A 23,646-nucleotide genomic window follows, 5' to 3' on the forward strand; every position below is an offset into this window, starting at 1 on the left:
AGCTGGGTCCAGGCATGCCCACTCCTCCTGAGAGAATTCTATGGCCACATCACTGAAGGTCAACTGCCCCTGAAATTAAAAGGAAATTAAAAGAAAAGCATTAATCAATTGACCATGGGAAGTGGTCATAAAGCCACCCAAAATGAAAAGATAATAGAACCGGTTGAGACTTAGGAAAGTATCCTGAGTTATCCAACAGCATCACTTTGACAATAAAATTATCTAATGTATTTTTAGAAAGGAAGATGGCATATGATCCACAAAACCACAGAAGTTTTACTTTTTTGAAAGATAAATTTTAAAAATACAGGCATCAACACAAGCATATCCATTTTTGAGTGCTATGTTTGAATCATAGAGGATCAACTGTACATATTTCTTAGCTGGAGAAGTCATTTGGAGTGAGCACAGTGTAGTACTTATAAAATTTTAATGAGTTCCGGGGGGGCCTGAATTTCTATCTGTTTAACCAGCTCACTTGTAACTATGGATACCAATGTGCTGGTACATGTGCCGAACCTTTGGATACTACAGAAGAAAACACAGGAAAAAATTCATACACAAGATTTTGACTGAACAATTTTATGGAATTTACAGGTGTCATAGAATAGTATGCCTATCAACCACAGTTGTTTTAAGTTATTTATATATAAATAATTAATAAATCTCAAAAGTATTCAAAGAACAATAACATTCTTGTTCATTTTTTTAATGTTTTTATTGATTTTTAGAGAGAGAGAAAGGGGGAAGGACAAAGAAACAAAAATGTCAATGGGATAGAAACACTAATGAGTGGACTCCTGTACACCCACTACCAAGGATTGAGCACTGTACCTGGGCATGTGCCCTACAGGGAATGGAACCAGTAATTTCTCAGTGCATGGGAAAACGCTCAACCAAGTGAGCCATGACTATTCATCCTTTTTTACGAAAATATTTTGTAAAAGATCCATAAAACGGTAGAGCCTGGGTGTTATTCCAAACTTTACCTCGAATTTGACAAAAAGACCACAGACCAGTACACAGACACAGCCCTCATGAATATACACAGCTATTGTAACTGTAAAGAATAGAAATAAGAAGGTAAGAAATAAGAAGAGGTCAAATAATGTTAACATTTTCTGTAAAGAGGCAGACATAAAAATGGAAACAATGTACAAATTAAATGTGACACAAAATAAAATGTTCATGTCAATAAAATTACCCTGCAATAAAATCAACATTAATGTCAATGTGTCAATGTTACAAATCTCTTTGTGAATGACTGTCTTTGTATTCTATGAACACAAAAGGGAGGTAAACACACCATGATAAAAAAATATTAGTACTATTATTTCTTAGCCTTTTATTTTTTGGATAAAATTTATCATTGGTGCTGATCTGTATTTTATAATTTTAACACACTAGAACATCCATTACTATGATGCTTGTAAACATTTTTGAAAATACAAAACACTGATAAAGAAGAGTGTATCTGTGATAAGTCCGTGAAATACAATAAGAATTTACAATTCTAGGGTAAAGCAAGTATCTCCAGTGAACTACAACAACAAAGCAACCTACAAAGAAAGCGAAACTGAAAAGCCATCAAAGTTTCCAGAAGAAATGTGATTGTTTATGCATAAATCTCAGAAAACTTTTGACACCCTTATTTTAAAAAAAAATTTAACTCCATAGTTCAGGAATTGGGCAGAAAACACTTGTACCAAATGAAAATCAGTTGCAAAGTAAGTGACATCAGGTGACAGAAGGACACATCATCACTAACACCAATTTCATACAAAATTCATTCCACAAATACCTCCTGTACGTTATAAATCTCACACTGCATTTAAAAAGTAAGACTTCCATGCCAATGTAGAGAGCAAGTCTCTGCTAACGAGTTTTCTTTTTCAGAACTTTCTGATCTAATCCCGGCACCTAAGGCCATCCTGGTTAAAGGTGCTTTGTCTCAATCCTGTTCTGCACAGCAGATGTTGCAGATATACAAAATGTGAAACCTACATGTCCCTTCTGCAAACACCATCTCAATAGGGAACTCAGATATCAATGCCTTCCCATGTTGAAGTGTGGAAAAGAAAATATTTTGAAAAGGTGAAGATAGGGGTTCAGAACAAGGCACCCTAAGATGTGCTTCAATGGTATGTTGAGCTGAAGGCATCAAGAAATTTGGGTTCAAGAGAAACTTCTGCTCTCCACCTGAACTACCTAGAAGAATTTACATGATGAGCCTGACCTGTGATATATGTTAAACCAAACATGACATTTGAACTACCTAGATGGTAAGGAAACTAGTATTTCCTGAACATGTGATTTCCTGGCAACAATATTCTAAAGTCCCAAGGTGCATTACCTCATCCCAGGCTCAGAATGTCTTATATGCTAAATTTCATTTTCAATCTCTGAAACTCTCTTGCATGTGGGGTCTCTGACTCTGTCATGTGTGTGCAGCTCCCATACATATCCCCTTTCTGATTAGACCAGCTGAGAGAACCTTGAAAATAGAAGAAAGTATCTTCCTCCCACACAATGGTCATCAATTTATGGTGAGATTCCTAGGGGGGACTTGGATGGACACAAGAGACAGAAAGCTGTGGACAAAAACGCAGAGGTAGCTGACTTTATCTCCCTCCTAAAGGCCTGCTTCCTTGCAGATGTTGAAACTGCTCATGTACTTGAGCAGTTGATGAAGGCTTGACTGCTAAATGACCCTCCTCGGGTGGCTCTAGTGAACTACACTGCCATCTTTCCCCCACAGCGCAGATGCTAACAACCAGATAACCCGGTTGGAAAAGGAAGTAACTGCACCCTGAAATGGAAATCTCAACCAGCAGGCCTTTTTCAAACCACCCTCCTATGTGTCCCAAGCTTGTCAGGGCCGCCAAGCAGCGCCAGCCCCTCAGCAGCTCAGAGGCCCTTCCTTTCTTCTGTGTTGTCTCCCTTATGATCGAGCATAAGCCTAAGAAAATTTCCCAAGATATATCTCTAGAGGTTCCTCTTGATTTCTATCTTGGGGAACCCATAACCCCAAGCGACAGTCACATTTTAAAGAGGGAACTTAGACAATCACAAGAAAAAAAAGTAAGCAGTTGAAAACAAGTTTCGTGTTGCAGGATCATAAGAAATAGAGAAACAAAGGTCTGCACCATCTAAATACATGAACTTTAGAAGGAAAAGCAGACACAGAACTGAGCCAAGACAGAGCGTTTACCTGAGAAGCAGCCATATTGTCCTCTTCCTCCTCCTGCTCGGGGTTGTTTTCTCAGGCGACTTTATGTTGACCAATCACACATGCATCTTGAGGATATGTCTTGTTGTCACCACACTCACAGGCAGAAGGACTTGAATGATGAAAAATGTCACACTCCCCTGCCCTTGACACAGGAGAGATTAAGAAACAATGAGATGCTACATGAAGATCAAACTGTTTTTCTCTCCTGTCTTCTCTTGCTCTCCCCTCCAACAGACATGCCCAAATTCCAACCCAGCAATGAGAAAGTGAGCTGCACTTCTGTTCCTCCCAAACCCAAAAGAGGACCCTGGACCAAAGCCCATTGTCAACTCTCACAAATGCACTGGGGCAGGGAGCCCTTCTGCTAAACACTGGCCACACTTTTGAATCACCTGGCGCACCACACTAAAATGACAACGATGTTCTACCCAGACCAGTTGTTCAACTCTGAGGGGGAAGGCACAGGCACTGTTATTTCTTACAACTCGTCAAGTGGTCTAATGGAAGGGGACCACCTAGCTAAGCATTTCTTCTACAGCTTTAACGTGCATACAGAACCGTGGGGACCAAGGTTTCACTCTAAAAAGTTATGATTCTGTAGAGCTGCAGTGACGCCCATGAAATAGCATCTTTACTTAGTGCTCTGGTGGAGGTGACCTGCTTTAGGTAGCAGTGGCCTGGAGAGACTAGACCCAACACACCTGAGCCCTGTGCATAGTGTGAGGGGTTGGGATAGGAACTTCCAGAGCAGTGGTTCTCAACCTGTGGGTCGCGACCCCTTTGGCGGTCGAACGACCCTTTCACAGGGGTCGCCTAAGACCATCCTGCATATCGGATATTTACAGGACGATTCATAACAGTAGCAACATTACAGTTATGAAGTAGCAATGAAAATAATTTTCTGGTTGGGTTACAACATGAGGAACTGTATTTAAAGGGCCAGAAGGTTGAGAACCACTGTTCTAGAAGGCAGCCTCCCAGGGTGGATCCCTAGAGATGAGGTTGTCCTGGAATGGGTTTGGCCAGGCCTGTGGCTACTGTGCAGATGCAACAGGGGAGAAGAGAAAACTTGGTGGCAACAGGGTTCTGCAAGAATCCTGCCCTCAAAATCCTTCCAAAATGCCACCCAGTCCCTTTGCCCACGCCCCTCCCATGGGACACGTATAACAGGACAATCTCCCTCATCCCCTGTCCATAGGTGAATGGAGCCTCAACCCCTAAGGGACAAGGGATAGAAAAGTGTTTCCATCACAGCTGTATTTGCAAATGAAGTAAAGGAGCATAGTCTAGAAGCCTGTCAAGACATGAGATTGTTTGTATCACATTCATGTTCACTTTCTCTAACTGAACCCCAAACACATTTTAATCGTTGCTCTTGTTAATGTAAGAACACTTCACATGAGATCTACCGTCACAATATTTTAATGTATATTTTTATTGATTTCAGAGAGGAAGGGACAGGAAGAAAGAGATAGAAACATCCATGATAAGAGAGACTCCCTCCCGTAGGCCGACACTGGGCACGTGCTCTGACCCGGAATTGAACCACGATCTCCTGGTTCATAGGTCGACACTCAACTACTAAGCAACACTGGCCAGGCTTAATGAAATTTTAAGTGTACAATACAATAGTGTTAACGGGAAAAATGTTGTACAGTGGATCTCTGAGACTTATCGAGCCGGTAACCTGGGCACGTGCTCTGACCCGGAATTGAACCACGATCTCCTGGTTCATAGGTCGACACTCAACTACTAAGCAACACTGGCCAGGCTTAATGAAATTTTAAGTGTACAATACAATAGTGTTAACGGGAAAAATGTTGTACAGTGGATCTCTGAGACATATTCATCTTTGATAAAGAAAAATCTGTATCGCTGAATAGCAACTCCCATTTCCACTCTCCTCTGCCTGTGGCAATGCTAATCTTTCCTCTAATCTTTGTTCCTATGGGTTTGACTCTATTGTAAGAATTCTGACCCTTTATTTATACCGTGTTTATACATTAAAAGTACTTACTATGACACATAAGTTAAATATCTATAAGGTTAGTAGTCATATTCTTAAATTTGAGGAAGAAAATATGATTAAATTAAAATAAACTCTAAATTTTATAGTTTAACAAACATAATTATTATGAAAGAAACAAAAAACCAATTCCTGAAACACAACAGATTGACTATAATAAAACCTTAAAGCAGTTCTAAATCTTCATATAGAAATTTATGCTTTTAATTGCAGAGAAGCAAATCCATAGGCCCAAGTCATTATTTCTCATTAACATTGTTTTTGGAAATAAAAAATTAATACCTTTTCCCTCTATGCATATCTCTGTGACCAGATTTCCTGTGTTAATAAGGACAACAGGAATACTGGAGGAGGGCCCACTGTTAATGTCTTTAATTTACGTTGATTATTTTTTTTAAGGATCCTTTCTTTAAATAGGGTAATATCCCAAGGCAGTGGATACGATTTCAACATATAATTTTTAAGAGATCCAACTGAACCCTTACATGGTAAATTTACGTGGGTGGGTGTATAAGTGTGTGTGTGTGTATATATCTATGAAATTTTATCACACAGATAGGTTTGTTTAAATCAGGGACCACAAACCAGATCCTTAACTTGTCACCCCTCCTGACAACTCCCATCCCTAACCCAGTGCAACCATTAATCTGTTCTCTATACTAATCTGGTTGGATTTATTTTTGATAACTTTATAATTTCCAAACAATCATTAAATCACAAATTTGAGTTAACCCAATCACTTACTATAAATAGTTCTATTTCATAAAGAGTAAATATTTAAAGAAACTTATATAAGGTATTTCACAACCATTTCCCCCTATTGTGTTTTGAAGAATCAGTATGTATCTTCCACTAACAGCACATCTCAACTGAGACTGGCCACAGTTCACACGCACAACAGCCACAGGAGGAGACTGACTGCCATATTGGATGGGCCAGCACTACAGTATCAACATGAAAGTATTTTATGCAATATGAGGGCAGTCTGTGCCCTGTAATACTCAACCTTTTCATTTCTTTGATGCTTTCCTTGAGGTTAAGTATAAAATCACCTATGTAACTGAGCATGGTCTTAGGAAAAGAGTATTTTTTTTTGTAGGGTCAGAGTCAAGTGGGTGTGTATATACACTTTCAACCTTATATCATGGTGTTACTCAGTCTTTTTGTCCTTGTTGTATTTGTCTAAAGATCTGCCAAGTTCTGAGAGAGGAATTAAGAAAAATTCTAACTTTCACTCTAATATATGTTTCTCAATTTCTCCCTACATTTCCAATCATTATGTCATTCATCTTTAGCTTTGTCACTAGTACTTACATTTATGACTACTATGCATTTACTCATTCAAGTTTTATTAACCATCTCTTTGGTGCCTGGCATTGGAGAACAGAACAAGACCAAGGCCTTGCACATGTGGGACCTTAATCAGGAGACAGACAATAAATATATAAACAAATAAATAAACAGAAAAATATCTTGAGTCTAGAGATGGCCAATGAAGACAAGTTAAAACAGCGTGGAAATCTCAGTGAAGGTTGGGGACAATGTAATAGTCACGGCAAAGGCCCTAAAGCAGAAACCTTCCTATGTGTTTAAAGAACAGTGCGGAGGCCCCTGTGCCTGCAGCTGATGCAGGGAGTGGGAGAGAGCAGGAGATGGAGTATGAAAGGAGCAAAGGGAGCCTGATCTGTGGGCTCCAATGGGCCATTTTAGCTTCACACACTGCATGTTTTATTATCTATCCATTCACTGAAATATTTCATGAAACTATTAGAATATTATTTAATGAGCTCTAACTAATAGGTTCTGGCAATGAATTAGACATATAAGGTTCTTGTCACCCCTATAACTCTCACAGGATATTAAGAAGAGGAATAAACAATTTGATAGAAAAGCAACAGAAACACATTTTTCCAATTACAAAATAAAATGCAATCTTCCTAAGGGCCAGGCTGTTCTAAGCTCTTTCTGCAGAGTCATTAATTCTTGTGACAACATTACGTGGTAATGATTGTGCCCATTTTCCCAATGTGGAGCCTAAGCCACAGTGCGCCAGGAAAACTCCCGAGGTTACACAACCAGCACCAGGCAGGCATTTCTTTCCTTCCCTGTCCTAGCACTTCTCCTCAATCACTACCTACCTCTCTTCTCTCGGACTCCTCCTCCCTATGACCCCCCCAAAAAAACCAAGGGTCTGATGGAACACAGCCCTTACAATTCCTCAGGCCCCTCTGCTCCTCCTGCTGCTAGTATCTGCTTGGTGCCTGCACTGGTGAAGGAAGAGGTAGAGGGGCCCCAGGAACCCAATGCTGCCTTATGGCTGCCTACCTCCTGCGGCTCGTGGGCACTAACTTGTCCTGGTGAGTTCCTCATTAAACTGAGGACCCTGGACACTGTTGAAGGGACAGGTGGAATGAGAGGGCTGTAAGCAGGGGAGGGTAGGTCAGCTCTGGATACAGGAAGATCCCTTTCGGGCCATGAGAGGGGGACAGACTGGATGGTAGACACTGAAGACCAGAGAGGAGTCTAGAAGAAGGCTGAGGGACAGAGGACAGAAGCTGAACCACCTGAAACCATGAAGATGGAAAGGAGAGAATGGGTCAATTCAGGGATCTGAACCCAGGAGAAAGAGGGATAGAGAATGGGGGTGGGGGACTTGTTGGCACAGAGGACCCTGGGTCTTCTCCAGTGACTAGAGTGGACAGAGGAGAAGCTGGGAAAAGAGAAAGATTAGAAAAGACAGTGAGCTCAGTGGGAACTGTGAGTGTGAAGGGCCATGAGGGAGATATTTGGGCCCAACAGTCTAATAGCCAGGATCCTTTCTTTAAATAGGGTAATATCACAGAGGGTGGTCTCATGGATCATGGGGAGGGGAACCCTATGCAAAGCCCTTCAAAAATGAAAATGCTCAGGGTGTTCCAGGAACTTTGGTCAGACTGCGCTGGGTGTGGGAGAAGCTTTGAAAAATGCCACAGGAAAACCAAGGCCTCAAACACCAGGCAAAGGTGCCGGGACTTCCTGCCCAGGGCAGCAGCATCATGGGACGCCTGTGATGGAAGATAGAACCTGGGAACAGGGGTGGGGGCAGGAGGCCGGTGGATTGAAGGGGGTGCGGGTAGGAAAGTCCCAGTGGGTTCCTGATGAGCACAGGGAGCTCTAACAAGAAACACTTTGTAGTGATCACTTGCACACATAGCACCTCAGTGACACAGGTCTTGTGCTGGGCTTTTATAAATTCACACACTTAGTTGCAAAGTTGGAGCCTTTATTATCCCATTTCTCAGATGCAGACCCCAAGGTACATAATTTGCCAAAACTCACACAGCTTGTGCGTCACAGAGCCATGATTTGACTTGACTCATGGCTTTCTGCTTCCAGCATCTGAGCCTTTCATTCTACTGCCTCAATTTCCTGATCTGCCTGTCCAAAAGGCATAATAATACTCCGTCTACCTTAATAGAACTGTCTGTCCACAGGTCTATTAAAGAGACACAAGCATTTCCTGCATCTTTTCCAGGTATTCACAGCGAATTATTTAAAATATATATGATTGTGCACTTAGGTTTTGGCGCTGAAAACTTTGAAAAACATGTTATCTTTGAAAATAGATTGATAAAATTCTTTCAAAATGAACAGATGAGCTCTCTTGGAACAAAGTTTCATGTCCATCCTTCAACATTTTCAGAGAATGGAGAAAAGGGATTTAGAGGAATATCATTGGAGCTCACAGCTCACTAATTTAACAAATCATATAAATGGAATTTTTAATACTGTGAATATTATACTAACTCACTAAAACTAGGTTCTCTCAAGAACATAGCCATCCTTACTAAGTGTACACTGAAATAGCCTAATCATTTGTGTATACCAATGGATGTTCCCACATATTTTAAAGGAGAGAAAGAATGCACAGCACATGATCTAAACTAGATACAATATATTTAGAAGGGAAAACAATTCAAATTTTTGAAAATATAATGACTTCCAGGGTTAATTTTATTTTTTAATTTAAGCTGCCCTATATTTAGAAAAGAATGGTAAGAGCTGGTAATGAAACGTCAACAATGCTTATTTCAGAAGTAAATGAAAATTTACAACAAAGTGGAAATTCAACAAGAATTTATTTCATTCTACTATTTTTAAAATATATTTTTATTGATTTTTTTTAGAAGTGGAACGGAGAGGGATGATGAGAGAGAAACATTGATCAGCTGCCTCCTGCACACCCCCTACTGGGGATGTGCCTGCAACTGAGGTACATGCTCTTGATCAGAATCGAACCTGGGACCCTTCAGTCCACAGGCCAATGCTCTATCCACTGAACCAAACCAGTTAGGGCTATTTAAAAATACTTTTTAAAAAACAGTGAAATAAATGTAACAGCAATAGAAAGGAAAAAGTAAATCCATTTCAAAGAAATAAAAAACCATCACTTTTAATACTCCTTGAAAAAGCATCATGTGGGATAGACTTGGTCATTCTTGTCCCAGTTCACCTTGCTAATCCCACCCCAGGAAATGGGAAGAGACCCAGGACTGACTGAGACAAGATTCTCCCCTCTGGCTGAACAAGGGCTGCCAATGAAAGCTATCTGCTGACGCAAATAACCATTTTATCATTTATAAAATGAGCAAGCCTTATAAACTGGACCTTTGCAATTCTCACTTGCATCTGTATAACTGAAATACAAATATTAAATTAAATAGGTCACAAAGCCACAAGTCATCACATCACAACTTAATCACCCACATCCATCAGTTTTCCACTCACCCAGAACGGGGTTCCCTTCCTCCTCTTCTGTTTCTCAATCCGTTTAGGTCGCTCTCTTTCCTTTGTTTCTCTCCCCTGTCCTTGCCTGTGTTCCCCCTCGCTCCTGTCTCCCCTCTCCCTTTTATTCTACTCCTTTCCTATACTCGTTCCGTGAAATTGCTGGAACCGTCGCCTTCGGTAGCCCTTTATCCCTAATTTCTCTGATTATTCTCCACCTCCATACATTTCGCCTTTCTCCCCCCATCCCAGTGTCCCTTCTGCTTCCCCTCAGGTTCCACCTCTCCTGCCAGCCTCCCTGGCACCGCCGCCTGGCACAGCTCAGAGTGCTGATTCTTGCTGGGCTTGGTCATCCCTTCCTCCCTTCCAGCCCCTACACAGGCCTCATCCAACTTTTTCTCCTGACTCTCTCCATCTCAAGGGCCTCGCCCTTCGGGGCCCCACCTCTACTAACCAAGGGCTCCTCACCCTTTTGCTCCCCTTCACGTTTCTAGAGCTCCCCCCTTTCCTCCATGGGTCTCTAAGTGTTCTCCATTTACCACTTTCCCGAGTTCCTCTTTCATACTTAACAGTCGATTTGCAAGGGCCTTCCACGTCCACAATTTTGCGGACTCCTTATGGGCCCCCTCACTGCCCTCTCACTACTTTATTTCTTCTCATTATCTCTTTCTCTGATTCCCACTCACCCTCACTGCGCCCCTTTCAGGGCCACCCAGTCGCAGTCACGCCTTCCACGAAGCCAATCCCTGCGTGGGCGGAGGTGACAGCTCCGTGGGACACCCCGTGTTCTTCTGTCCTACATCCCACCTTACTGAAACGTGCACACTCACTCGGCATCCGGCCTCCTACTCATTAAGTGGGGCGTGGGGGGGGGGGGAGCATCTGGAAAGGGGGGGGTGTCTATACTCCCAGGCCAGGGAGGAATCCGGCTCTACAGGCCGGGAACTGCGAGGCTGCGGAGGGGAGAGAGGGTTTCACTCCATCTCCCAACACTTTAATGGCCTGGGGCGGAGGGATGCCCGTGAACGGTTTTAGCAGGAAAACCACGCGCGGGCCTGCGCGGGGGCCCCGGGAAGGCAGACCGCAGGCAGAGAGGACTCCAGAGTTTCAGCCAAAGGGAACGCGGGTCTCAAACCCGCAGCGAAGCCCTCGGGGTCAGAGGTCTCACCGGGACGCGAGACTTACTGCTGATGGGAGGCGGGTCTGGTGTTTCAAGGTCTCCTCCGCCCTCGGGCTTCACACGTGCAGGGCTGTGGGCTGAGATACGGAGGTTTAAAGGAGAAAGACCAAGGGTCTCAGACGCCACGGTTACCTTCCCTCTGCACCAGCCGCTTCCGGGTCCGGAAGTAACTGCGCGTGCGCGGCGCCGGCTCACAGCGGGCGGGGCGAGGCGCAGCGGGCGATGGGCGGGGTTTGGGCGCCCCCGGAGCTCCCGGGGCCGGGCCGAAGCGCGAGGCGTGAACAGGGGGTTAGACTCGGACGTTGCATCTGGGCTGGTTTGGGCTGAGCTCCAGGAAGGCGCGTGAAATGCACTGCGGCCTAAACGAGGGTGTGGCCTGTCCGGTGGGAAAAGTGGCGGAACCGATGCTGGAGCACATTGCCTACTGGAGGTGGAGCCCAGCCCCAGGATGACCAGGGTCAGCGTCGCCGGGGATGATAGCTGGGCCCCTACTCCTGTCCGCTTGCCTCACAGTTTGTATTTTCTGAATTCTGAACCTGTGCAATTTCTTTCGTGCCCTGTAAAGCAGGACTACTCCCTGCCCGTTTTAAGGTGCTATTTCAAAATGTTTAATGTAAAATGTAGAGTTCAGTGGGCCACTTACGTAGAAAGCTACAATGTCTTTGTTTTAACAGGATGAAAACGGATTTGCTCAGAACTTCTATTGGGAAGTGGTGGACTCGCCGGTGAGTATTGGCAGAGATGCCAGCTGAACTCCAGCTCTGGGGTCTGAGAGCCTGGCAGAGTTGTGGTGGAGCGATGATTGGATGGAGGAACGCCCCAAATAAGGAATTAATGAAGCAAGGGGTGCAGTTGTCTGTGCAGGAGATGCAAACTTGAAGGTAAAATTCAAAATTGTATCTGTGTGAAATTCAAAATTCTACCTTTGGGAAATAGGCCATCGCAGACAAACATCTATCAGAACACCATTTCCGTTCCCATTCCCCACTCACCCTGTGCTCAGATGCAGAGAATTTTATAAGGACAAGACCTGGAAGGATGAAGCATGTGATAATTTAGGTCACCATCCATGCTTTTTAAAAAAAATATGCAGCTATAGTTCTGAATTGTTATGTTTTTTTGTAGAGTTCTGTCCCACCTGTTTAGAATTTCTATTTTGATTCCACAGTGTTCAGAATTCTGTACTCCTGATGAATTCATCTCTTTATCATTTTGAAATGAACTTCTTTATCCCTAATAATAATAATAAAAATAGGCAGCCCTAGCTGGTTTTGCTCAGTGGATAGAGCACCTGCCTGTGGACTGAAGGGTCCCAGGTTCGATTCCAGTCAAGGATTGTGGGCTTGGTCCCTAGTGTGGGGCATGCAGGAGGCAGCCAATCAATGATTCTCTCTCATCACTGATATTTCTATCTCTCTCTCCCTCTCCCTTCCCCTCTGAAATCAATAAACATATATTTTTTAAAAGTGCAGCAATAACTTTTACAAAATAGATATAAATTGTATTGTTATTTATATATGCGACACTTGAGGGGAATGATAAACTCCAACACCTTCGTTGAGATAAACTTTTCTGACAACAATTTGTCATTAACTTCTGTATATAATTCAATTTCAAATTTATATTTATGCAAAAAAGGAGTCTTATGTACTTTTTATATTTTAGCTTTTTGCTTGTTTTCTACTTATGAAGTTCTCACATATGTGGATAATAAACCCCGTAAAATAAATGTACTGTTACAAGACAATAGAATTTTCCTTAGCTGGTTTGGCTCAGAGGAAAGAGTGTTGGCCTGTGGACTGGTTCGATTCCGGTCAATGGTACATGCCTGGATGTGTGCAGGAGGCAGCCAATCAATGATTCTCTCTCATCATTGATGTTTCTATCTCTCTCCCTCTTCCTGCCTCTCCAAAATCAATAAAAATATATTTATTTTTTAAAAAACAAAGACAATAGAATTTGCTTTTACCTTATAGAAATTTTTGCAATATTTCTAAAGACATTTAGTAAAGATGTCTATCCTCTTTCAAATGAACCTTAAAGAAAGTAAAACAATTTAATCAATTTCCAGAGGTCTTTCAAACCTTCAAGAAACTTGAAAGCAATATCTATGACATCATATCCATCATGAATTACATTTTTTTCTCAAATCCCTACATGTGCAACATTTCTGTCCAGTAAGAATTTTTTGATGAGATCAAGGTATTTTGGATAAACTCTCCTGTAGCATATAATAAATTGATAAGTTGTCATTGCCATATTCATATGTGATGTTTCCCAAGGTTATGCCTTTGTTGTACTCTTTTGACATTCATTACATTTGACTTACCTAATATTTTGTAAAGTTTGAACATCATTACTCATAAAATGTGTAAGATTTCATTATAAACTCAATAACATGATTATCCCCCAACTGTTGACATTTGGATAAGAACTTTGCCACACAATGTATTTTTAAGATTTCTTTTACATGTATATTTACTAATGTTTGGTAAAGTTCAACTCTTGGTAAAATACATTGTCCAGTGCATTATATTTTAAGACACCTTCCCCAAGTAGGAGATTCTCATACTTCCTGAATTTTCATCCTTCATAGACACAGCCCAAATTCATTATATTTGTAAATTTTTTCTCTAATATAGATAACTGTGATATTTGTTCATTAATGAAGAATGGATTGAAACTTTCCCTATCTCTATTGCAAATGTTGGTTTTGATACTAGGAAGGATTCTTCCATGTTATGAAACTAAGGAACCATTTTGAAAGATTTCTTGACTGGATTACACTTACACTATGCTACTCAATATTGATCTCTATAGTTAAGCCTGAGGTAACTGAAAGCTTAACCCCATCTTTTTATCAAACCATTCCAGGCATTGGCTTCCAGCATATATATGTGTTTTTAATACAGTGTTTGGCTTAGATTTGACGATCTTGACAAGGTAAATATGTAGATTTACTGTCTATAGTAATATCACCAACCAACCATGTTGCCACAAAAGAGCTTTCAACACAGGCTCCCATTTTCACATGAACTTTTTATCAAACTCAGAACTGTTGGAGAAAACCCAATTACAGATCAAAGTCAAGCATCCATGTTGTTCACGGGGAGTTTTGCTGCTTATAAAATTTACAAGGGAGTGAAATGGATAAAAGGAGTATTCACATGAATAAGAGGAGTATTTCCTTAATCACTGGAAATTTTTGACATGTGTCTCCCTGTACTATCGTTATAAAACATGCAGATTATTAGGTTATTAAAATCTTCACAATTATTGAAGGCTTCAAAAAACTGAAAAACATAAAAATTAGTTTGACCTGGTGAGTTAAATTCTATATCACAAAATCACAGACCATATATATAGAGAGAGAGCGAGATTTTTTTTTTGTATATTTAATTTTTTAGAGAGAGAGGAAGGGAAAGGGAGAGACTTAAACATCCATGAGAGACATCAACATCAATCAGCGGCCTCCTGCACGCCTCCTGCTGGGGAATGAGCTTGAAATCAGCACGTGCTCTGAACAGGAACCAGACTGGTGACCTTCTGGTGCATGGGTCAACGCTCAGTCACTAAACCACAGTGGTCAGGCGAGACTATACTTTTTAAGCACACATGGAACACATATTTAACACTGTCAACTAAAAAAAATCTGGGTTTATGTAAAGAGAGACTATACAAAAGATGATTTCAGTAGGGAGAATGCTCTGACCATGAGATTAAAAAGGGTCTCAAACACCAGACAGAAAGGGCTTTTCTTTTTATAGAGTGGTCAACAAGGCTAGAAAGGACAGCGGGTTGGGGAGTGGATGAGCAGGAAGCCTAACTCACCCTTGTGAACACCTTTTACCCTGAGTTTGCCTGGTCTAGAAGGAGGCGTTGTTCCTAATTATACTGTGCAAGGATGAGCCACAGTTCAGGGATCTGGGGAGATGGAGAGAAGATTGATTAGGTGTGATTTAGTCATGTCACAGCAGTTTGTTCCAACTGATCAACGGAGACAACCAGTTCAGCACATTATAAGATGAAAAATGGCGTTGGTAAGGTTTGTGCCTGGCTGTGTTCCAGGTGAGCAATGGTGTTGCCCACAATCCTATCTAAGTAATATAAGAAAGGGCATTTCTATTTTCATCAACAAAAAGGCTTGGGGGAACTTCTTTAACAGCTGTTGTCACTACTGATTATGAAACCAAAAAGTTAAAAAATAATAAATACAAATATATTAGAATATTAAAAAACACTCAAATCCTATAATAACAATAAGAGTAAGCATGCTCAAAGATTCTGATATACTGTATTTTTCTGAATTTGACTATACACTTAATTTTACACTTGCTTTTTTATATTCTCATGTTACTAACAAACGTTTTTCCATTTCAGCTTGAAGGCCAATGTTCCGGCATCCTCCAAATTTCCTTTTCCTTATGACTTAGCCACACTTTTCTGTGTTTTTCATTCCTTCTAGCTTTTGTTGAGAACTGACACTTTAAATAATGTAATGTGGAAATCTAGAAATCAGAATCTCCTCTTTCAGGTTTGTTGCTGCTACGGGTTGTGGGTGCTAATTAGTTTAGTGCTTTTTCACAGAGATTTTGCGTTTATTACATTGTGTGGTCAGTGTAGTCTCTCTTCCATTAGCTTAGTAGTCATTTTGTGTTTCACAGAGATTTCACTAAGTAACTGGAGCCAAGACAGAAAGGAAAGAGGAAAAGAAGGTAAGTTGTTCTCCCAGTATTTGCAGATTGGCTCTGAGTTCTGACAGCTGATCAAACATTCAGCCATGCCATCTGCCACACGGTCTTCACCTTCACTTTCTGTTTGTGCAGAGCAAGAGGAGACAGCTAATGTCTTTACCCAGGTACTTCTATTCCCCAGTATATGGGTGCTATTTGTAAAGCCCTTAGTCCACACACATTTTTTTCTTCTCAGCCTCACCACACACTTTTGATCTTTCTGTCACTTATCCAATTACCCCTTGTCCTAGTCTGCTTTGGCCAATATTGTTCCTTTCTAATTCTGGATGATTTTCACTGAAATTTGCCAATGAGAAAAACATGTATTGAATTAAAAAGGCATAAAGGAAGCAGTAAGTCATTTTCAGAAGAACCCCATGACCAGATAAAGACTTTCTCTCTGAAGTACTTGCAGCAGTTTCTGGGACACTGAGCCGCAGAGCCTCTGGGGACTGGACTGAGAGCAGCCATAACTACTCGCTCCGCCCGCCCTGTTGATCCCCTGGGACCCGCCCTGCCCAAGCCCTGCACAGAAGCATTTGTTGGATAGCCCCAGGCAAAGGCTAGATTAGCACCTCCCTAGAGGACAGAAGTTCTCCACTGCAGACACAGCTGATTCTCACAGCCAGTTGCCCTGGAGGTCAAATCCACCCCCCCCCCCCAGTGTTACCTACAACAATCAAGTCTTAACTACAACAAGACTGCGCACAAAGACCACTAGGGGGTGCACCAAGAAAGCATAAAAAATGCGGAGACAAAGAAACAGGACACAAATGACAGAAATGGAGGAAAGCAAAATGCTGGATATAGAGTTCAAAACCACACTTTTAAGGTCTCTCAAGAACTGTCTAGAAGCCGCCGATAAATTTAGTAAGGCCCTCGAAAATACTGGTGAGACCTCCGATAAATATAGTGAGATCCTCAAGAAATCTAATGAGACCCTTGATGTTGTGATAAAGGACCAAATAGTAATTAAGCATACACTGACTGAAATAAAGAATATTATACAGACTCCCAACAGCAGATCAGAGGAGCGCAAGGATCAAGCAAATCTTTGAAATGCGAAGAAGCAAAAAACACCCAACCAGAAAAGCAAAATGAAAAAAGAATCCAAAAATACGAAGATAGCGTAAGGAGCCTCTGGGACAGCTTCAAGCGTACCAACATCCGAATTATCGGGGTACCAGAAGTTGAGAGAGAGCAAGATATTGAAAACATATTTATAGAAATAATGACAGAAAACTTCCCCTACCTGGTGAAAGAAATAGACTTACAAGCCCAAGAAGTGCAGAGAACCCCAAACAAAAGGAATCCAAAGAGGACCACACCAAGGCACATCATAATTAAAATGCCAAGAGCAAAAGACAAAGAGAGAATCTTAAAAGCAGCAAGAGAAAAAAAGTCAGTTACCTACAAGGGAGTACCCATACGACTGTCAGCTGATTTCTCAACAGAAACTTTGCAGGCCAGAAGGGAGTGGCGAGAAATATTCAAAGTGATGAATACCAAGAACCTACAACCAAGATTACTTTATCCAGCAAAGCTATCATTTAGAATAGAAGGTCAGATAAAGAGCTTCACCGATCAGAAAAAGCTAAAGGAGTTCATCACCACCAAACCAGCATTATATGAAATGCTGAAAGGTATTCTTTAAGAAGAGGAAGAAGAAAAAGGAACTCTTACCATTTGCCACAGCATGGATCAAACTGGAGAGCGGATAAATACCACAGGATCTCACTCATTTGTGGAATATAATGAACAACATAAACTGATGAACAAAGACTGATCCAGAGATGGAGAGGCATTGATTGGACTGTCGGGCCTTGGAGGGAAGGTAGGGGAGGGTAGGGGTAAGGGGGAAAGATCAACCAAAGGACTTATATGCAAGCATATAGGCCTAACCAATGGACAGGGACAACGGGGGGGTGAGGGCATGAGCGGGGGGGTGGTGGGGGTAGAGGGTAACGTGGGGACAAGGACACATATGTAATATCTTAATCAATAAAAAATATATTTAAAAAAAAGAGAAAGAAAAAAAAAGCAAGTGAAAGAAACTCAGTTACCTACAAGGGAATACCCATACGACTGTCAGCTGATTTCTCAACAGAAACTTTGCAGGCCAGAAGGGAGTGGCAAGAAATATTCAAAGTGATGAATACCAAGAACCTACAACCAAGATTACTTTATCCAGCAAAGCTATCATTCAGAATTGAAGGTCAGATAAAGAGCTTCACAGATAAGGAAAAGCTAAAGGAGTTCATCACCACCAAACCAGTATTATATGAAATTCTGAAAGGTATCCTTTAAGAAGAGGAAGAAGAAGAAAAAGGTAAAGATACAAATTATGAACAACAAATACACATCTATCAACAAGTGAATCTAAGAGTCAAGTGAATAAATAATCTGATGAACAGAATGAACTGGTGATTATAATAGAATCAGGGACATAGAAAGGGAATGGACTGACTATTCTTGGGGGGAAAGGTGTGTGGGGGATGGGGGAAGAGGCTGGACAAAAATCGTGCACCTATGGATGAGGACAGTGGGTAGGGAGTGAGGGTGGAGGGTGGGGTGGGAACTGGGAGGAGGGGAGTTATGGGGGAAAAAAGAGGAACAAATGTAATAATCTGAACAATAAAGATTTAATTTAAAAAAAAAAGAAAAGAAAAAATTCAGTTCTTTCACTGACATAAAGGAACCTCTTTCTTCACATTCATAGAGTACCTACTTCGTCCTACCATTATTCCGTGGATATTTTTATGAAGACACTGTCCTTTCTCCCCTGTATATTGTTGGATGCTCTATTGTCTAATTTTTCGTAATCATGTGGCTTTAGCATGGCAGTGCAGGGTGTGGGATTTGAGACTTTTCTTGCTGTTTCCACTCTGCTTTTATTTTGCAATCTTTTTTTTTTTTATTTTCAAATAATTTTCATTTCTTGAAGTATTACAAAAAGTATTACATATATCTCCCCCCCCCCCCCCTTAACATTCCGCCGGCCCATACCTCCTAGTGTCTTGTCTCCATGGGTTATTCTTATATGCATGCATATAAGTCCTTCCGTTGATCTCTTAACCCAGCCCCCCAAACCTTCCCCAGGCTTCCCACTGTAGTTTGACAGTCTGTTCAATGCTGCTCTGCCTCTGTATCTACCCCTGTTCATCAGTCCATACTGGTCCCCATTATCTGTTCCAACCTCCTTGGAGCTGTCCCAACCTCACTGAGGCCGTTATATCATCACCAGGGCCATCTTGACCTCACCGGAGCCATCCCGACATCACTGTGGCCATCCTGACCTCACTGGGCCATCCCTACCTCACCGGGGCTATCCCTACCTCACTGGGGCTGTTTCAACCTCACCAGGGCTGTCCCTACCTCACCAGGGCCGTCTCAACCTTGCTTTTGCCGTACATCGCCTGGGTCATTTCGGCCTCACCGGGGCTGTTCCAGCCTCACCAGTGCCGTGCTGACCTCACCAGGGCCGTTTCAACCTCACTGGGGCCATCCCGACACCACCAGGTCCGTTTCAACCTCGCCGGGGCCGTCCCGACCTCACTGGGGCTGTCCCAACCTCACCTGGGCCATTTCAACCTCACCGGGGCCATCCCGAACTCCCCGGGGCAGTTTCAACCTCACAGGGCCATCCCGACCGCACCAGGGCCATTTCAACCTCACCAGGACCATTTCAACCTCACCGGGGCCATTTCAACCTCACGGGGGCCGTCCTGCCTTCACTGGAGCCGTCCCGACCTCACTGGGGCCATCTCGACCTCCTTGGTGCCGTCTAGACCTCACTGGGGCCATTCCGGCCCCGGATGGCGTCTCAACCTCACCGGGGCCATTCCGACCTCACCTGGGCCGTTTTGGCCTCACCGGTGCTGTCACAACCTCAACGGGGCAGTATCGACCTCACCGGGGCCGTTTCGACTTTTCTAGGGGCATTCCGACCTCACCGGGGCCATCCCGGCCTCACTGGGGCCGTCCCGACCTCAACGGGGCTTATCGACCTTACCAGGGTCGTCCCAGCCTCACCGGGGAAACACGAAGTTTGGCACTCTGTCCCCTGTTGGGCGGCTCCCCACCAAACAAAATCTCCAGGCTTTCCTGGTGGCTGAACATCCACTACGCCTGCTCAGACTTCGCCCTCCACCGAGTGCACAGATTACCCGTCTGCCGTCCCCCAGCGTCCCACGCAAGACTGGAACCGGTGGGCGTGCTTGTGCGCCTGTTGGTACAGTGGTTCCACATCGCCGGCCCAGCCGGACCCAGCCCCGGCCTGCCCCAAACCCGACTTCACCCCCCGAGTGTGTCCCTCCCGGATGTAAGGAGCCGAAATCTGCAGTCTGCTAGGTTGGGCTCTGTACTTGGTGCCTCTGCCCATCCTACTCAGTCTCAATGCTCTTCTTTCTATGCAAGGAGTTGAAATCTGCTGTTTGTTGGGTTGGGCTCTGTATTTGGTGTCTCTGCACATCCTACTCAGTCTCAATGCTCTTCTTTCTTTCCTTCCAGTTGTAGAGCCTCCACTGGGCCAGCTTTCCCATGGTTCCGTATGATAGCTGTTTGTCCCACAGTTGGTAGCCTCAACGTTGTTGTGGGAGGCAGCACACACCGGTCTCTTCCTTATGCCGCTTTCTTGGTTCTCCTGGGTCTGATTCTTGAGCGTGTCTCCCATGGGTGTGGGGAGTTGAAGTCTGCAATTTGTTGGGCTAGGCTGGAAAAGCACAGTTGGGTCTTTTTGTGCACCTGGCACAGCTTGGATGGGGATGTAAATTGATTAGGGCTGGGTCTCAGGGAGTCGCCAGGGCGGAGCAAATAGCACAGGCAGCATCTCCGCGGCTCCTCACCTCTCCCGGACACTGGGGTTTCGAGTCCCCCAGTGCTAGTGAGCAGCTGCGTGACAGAGCCTCCCTGGCTTTCTGACGGCTGCAGGGCTGTGCTGCCTCTCCCCGTAGGGTCTGGTGCCTCATGATCCCGCCCGAACTAGGTCAGTAGATTTGAGAGTTTGTAAAAGCGCAGGCGTTTCCTCCTGTGTCTCTGGCACAGCCAGGATGGGGATGTGAATTGAGTAGAGCGGGGTCTCAGGAAGCCGCCAGGGCGGGGCAAACAGCAATGGCGGCATTTCGGCTGCTCGCCTCTCCAGGACACCAGGACCTCGCATCCCCCAGTGCCGGCAAGTAGCCACGTGCCAGAATCTCCCCCGCTCTCCCACTGCTGCAGGGCTGTGCCGCCTCTCCCTGTGGGGCCTGGGGCCTCAGAGACCCACCCGAGCAAGCCCAGAGGATCCGAGGGTTCGTAACCGCTTCCGAATGAAAAAAAAATGCGCATCCAGTTGCAGCCTGCCTGGCGTGTGACTGTGTACCTCTGTTTTTGGCGCCGCTGTAGTTCCTACTCAGTCTCACTGCACTTCTTTCTTTTCTTCCAGTTGTTGAACTCCCACTGGGCCAACTTCCCCATGGTTCTGAATGGTGGTTGTTTCTCTTATAGTTGGTAGTTTCAGTGATGTTGTGGGAGGCAGCACGTACAGATCTACTCCCTACGCCGCCATCTTGGTTCCACTTATTTTGCAATCTTACTGCCTAAAGATCAAATAGGGTGTTTCAGAACTAGTAAGACCAAGTCTTATGAAAAGTCATAATGTTATATATTAAGTACCTTCTATCTGCCAGGCTCTGTTACATACCTCCTTGATCCTCTTATCAGGGTGGTATTTTGATCCACTTTGTACAGAACCAGACACTAAGGCTCAAGGATAAAGAAAATAGATGCTAAAATTAATCAGTCTGTGAATGGTGAGATGAGCCCTGCCTTTTCCCCCGTGTGTCCTTGAACAGCTGGGTTTCTCTTTCAGCCTCATCCCTTAAGTGAGACCACACAGGGCCTGCCTTCAGGGTGATGGGAAAATGAGCTGAGGACACCGAGGGGCCAGCCCAGCATCTGGACACCAAGAGGCTCTCAATGGTGGCTGAACACAGCATCTCATCCCTCCAGGGACATCCAGGCACCTCGGGTGTTTATGACTTGACTTACTCCAGTGACTCTCTTACTATAATATCAAAATGCTTGATGTATGTTAGGAAGCAAGTTAAATATTTACAGATGTAAATACTTATTTTTTTTTATAAGAATGGCCTTTCTTTTTCTTTTTTTTTTCTTTTTAAATATATTTTATTGATTTTTTACAGAGAGGAAGGGAGAGGGATAGAGAGTTAGAAACATCGATGAGAGAGAAACATCGATCAGCTGCCTCCTGCACATCTCCCAATGGGGATGTGCCCGCAACCCAGGTACATGCCCTTGACCGGAATCGAACCTGGGACCTTTCAGTCCGCAAGCCGACGCTCTATCCACTGAGCCAAACCGGTTTTGGCGTAAATACTTACTAATATTTGCTGTCTGTCCACTGTTAGAGAAGGTGTTGGGTAATAACCATGGTGAGTCACTCTACATTATTTTTCCATAGGAAGAAACTGCTCTTGCTTTTGTTCTTTTTTGTTTGTTTGTTTAAATCCTTATTGTTGGGAGTATTATATATGTCTCCTTCCCACCCCCCCCATTAACTTCCTCCAGCCTGCCCAAGACCCCTGCCCCAGGACTTTACCACCCTATTGTCTCTGTCCACAGGTAATATATATATATATATATATATATATATATATATGTACTTTGGTTGATTACCTTCCACCTACTCACTCTCCCCTGCCTTCCCTGAGATTCGCCTTCGCTCTGAGATTCCACACTCTGTTCCATGCTTCCATGTCTCTGGATTCACTCCATTCATCAGTTTATTTTGTTTATTAGATTCCACATATGAGTGAGACCCAGTGATATTTGTATGATACTCTTCAGGTATCAAAGGAAAGAGATTCTTCCTTTTTACTGCTGCATAGTATTCCATGGTAAAAATGTTCATCAGCATTTTTATCCACTCTTCTACTGATGGACACTTGGGTCTATTTCCAATAGATCTTAGCTATTGGAAATTCTGCTGCTATAAGCATAGGGGTGCAAACATTCTTTCTGATTAGTGTTTTGAGTTTCTTAGGATATATTCCTAGAAGTGGGATCACTGGGTCAAATGGCAGTTCCATATTAAATTTTTTTAGGAAACTCCATACTGTTTTCATAAGGGCTACACCAGTCTGCAATCCCACAGCAGCTTATTAGGGTTCCCTTTTCCCCATATCCTCACCAGCACTTGTCATTTGTTGATTTGTTGATGGTAGCCTTACTGACAGGTGTGAGGTGATACCTTATTGTCATTTTAATTTGCATCTCAGATGATCAGTGACTTCGAGCATTTTTTCATGTCTCTTAGCCATCTATATGTCCACTTTGGAGAAGTGTCTACTTAGGTCCTTTGCAGTATTTTAAATTAGATGTTTGTCTTTTTGTTAAGTTGTATAAGTTCCTTATATATTTTCTATATTAACCCTTATTGTCAGGGCCAGCCTGAAAAGGTTGAGCCGGGCTGAGGCACTGAGGTGGGAATTGAGAAAAGAAGGAAAGACAGGAAAGCAGGATCAGGAGGACTCCAGTTCTCGAAGAACTGAAGCGAGTTTATTAGCTATACAATCTTATTTATACACAACACACTGAATAGGAGTCTGTCAAGAGGAATGTATTCTTTGTTCCTCTTAATCTCTAAGGGAGGGACACAGCAGAAGGACAAGTTCTCAGTACAGCATATCTCAGTAAATAGTTACAGACTTCT

At 43.2% G+C, this 23,646-nt stretch overlaps 1 protein-coding gene across 1 annotated transcript in view; it reads right to left on the bottom strand.

Moving 5' to 3' along the window:
• Nucleotides 1-14,566: 14,566 nt before the first annotated feature.
• LOC308523143 (KRAB domain-containing protein 5-like) overlaps nt 14,567-23,646 on the bottom strand; it is a 40,844-nt gene continuing 31,764 nt past the window's right edge. The window contains exon 5 of the mRNA XM_081096841.1: nt 14,567-15,126. Coding sequence (XP_080952967.1) covers nt 15,119-15,126 — 8 coding nt within the window. The 3' untranslated portion in view covers nt 14,567-15,118. The remainder of the gene's footprint in view (nt 15,127-23,646) is intronic.

Source organism: Myotis nattereri (genome assembly GCF_964212035.1).
Source record: "Myotis nattereri genome assembly, chromosome: 8".
NCBI classification, from domain to species: Eukaryota; Metazoa; Chordata; class Mammalia; order Chiroptera; family Vespertilionidae; genus Myotis; species Myotis nattereri.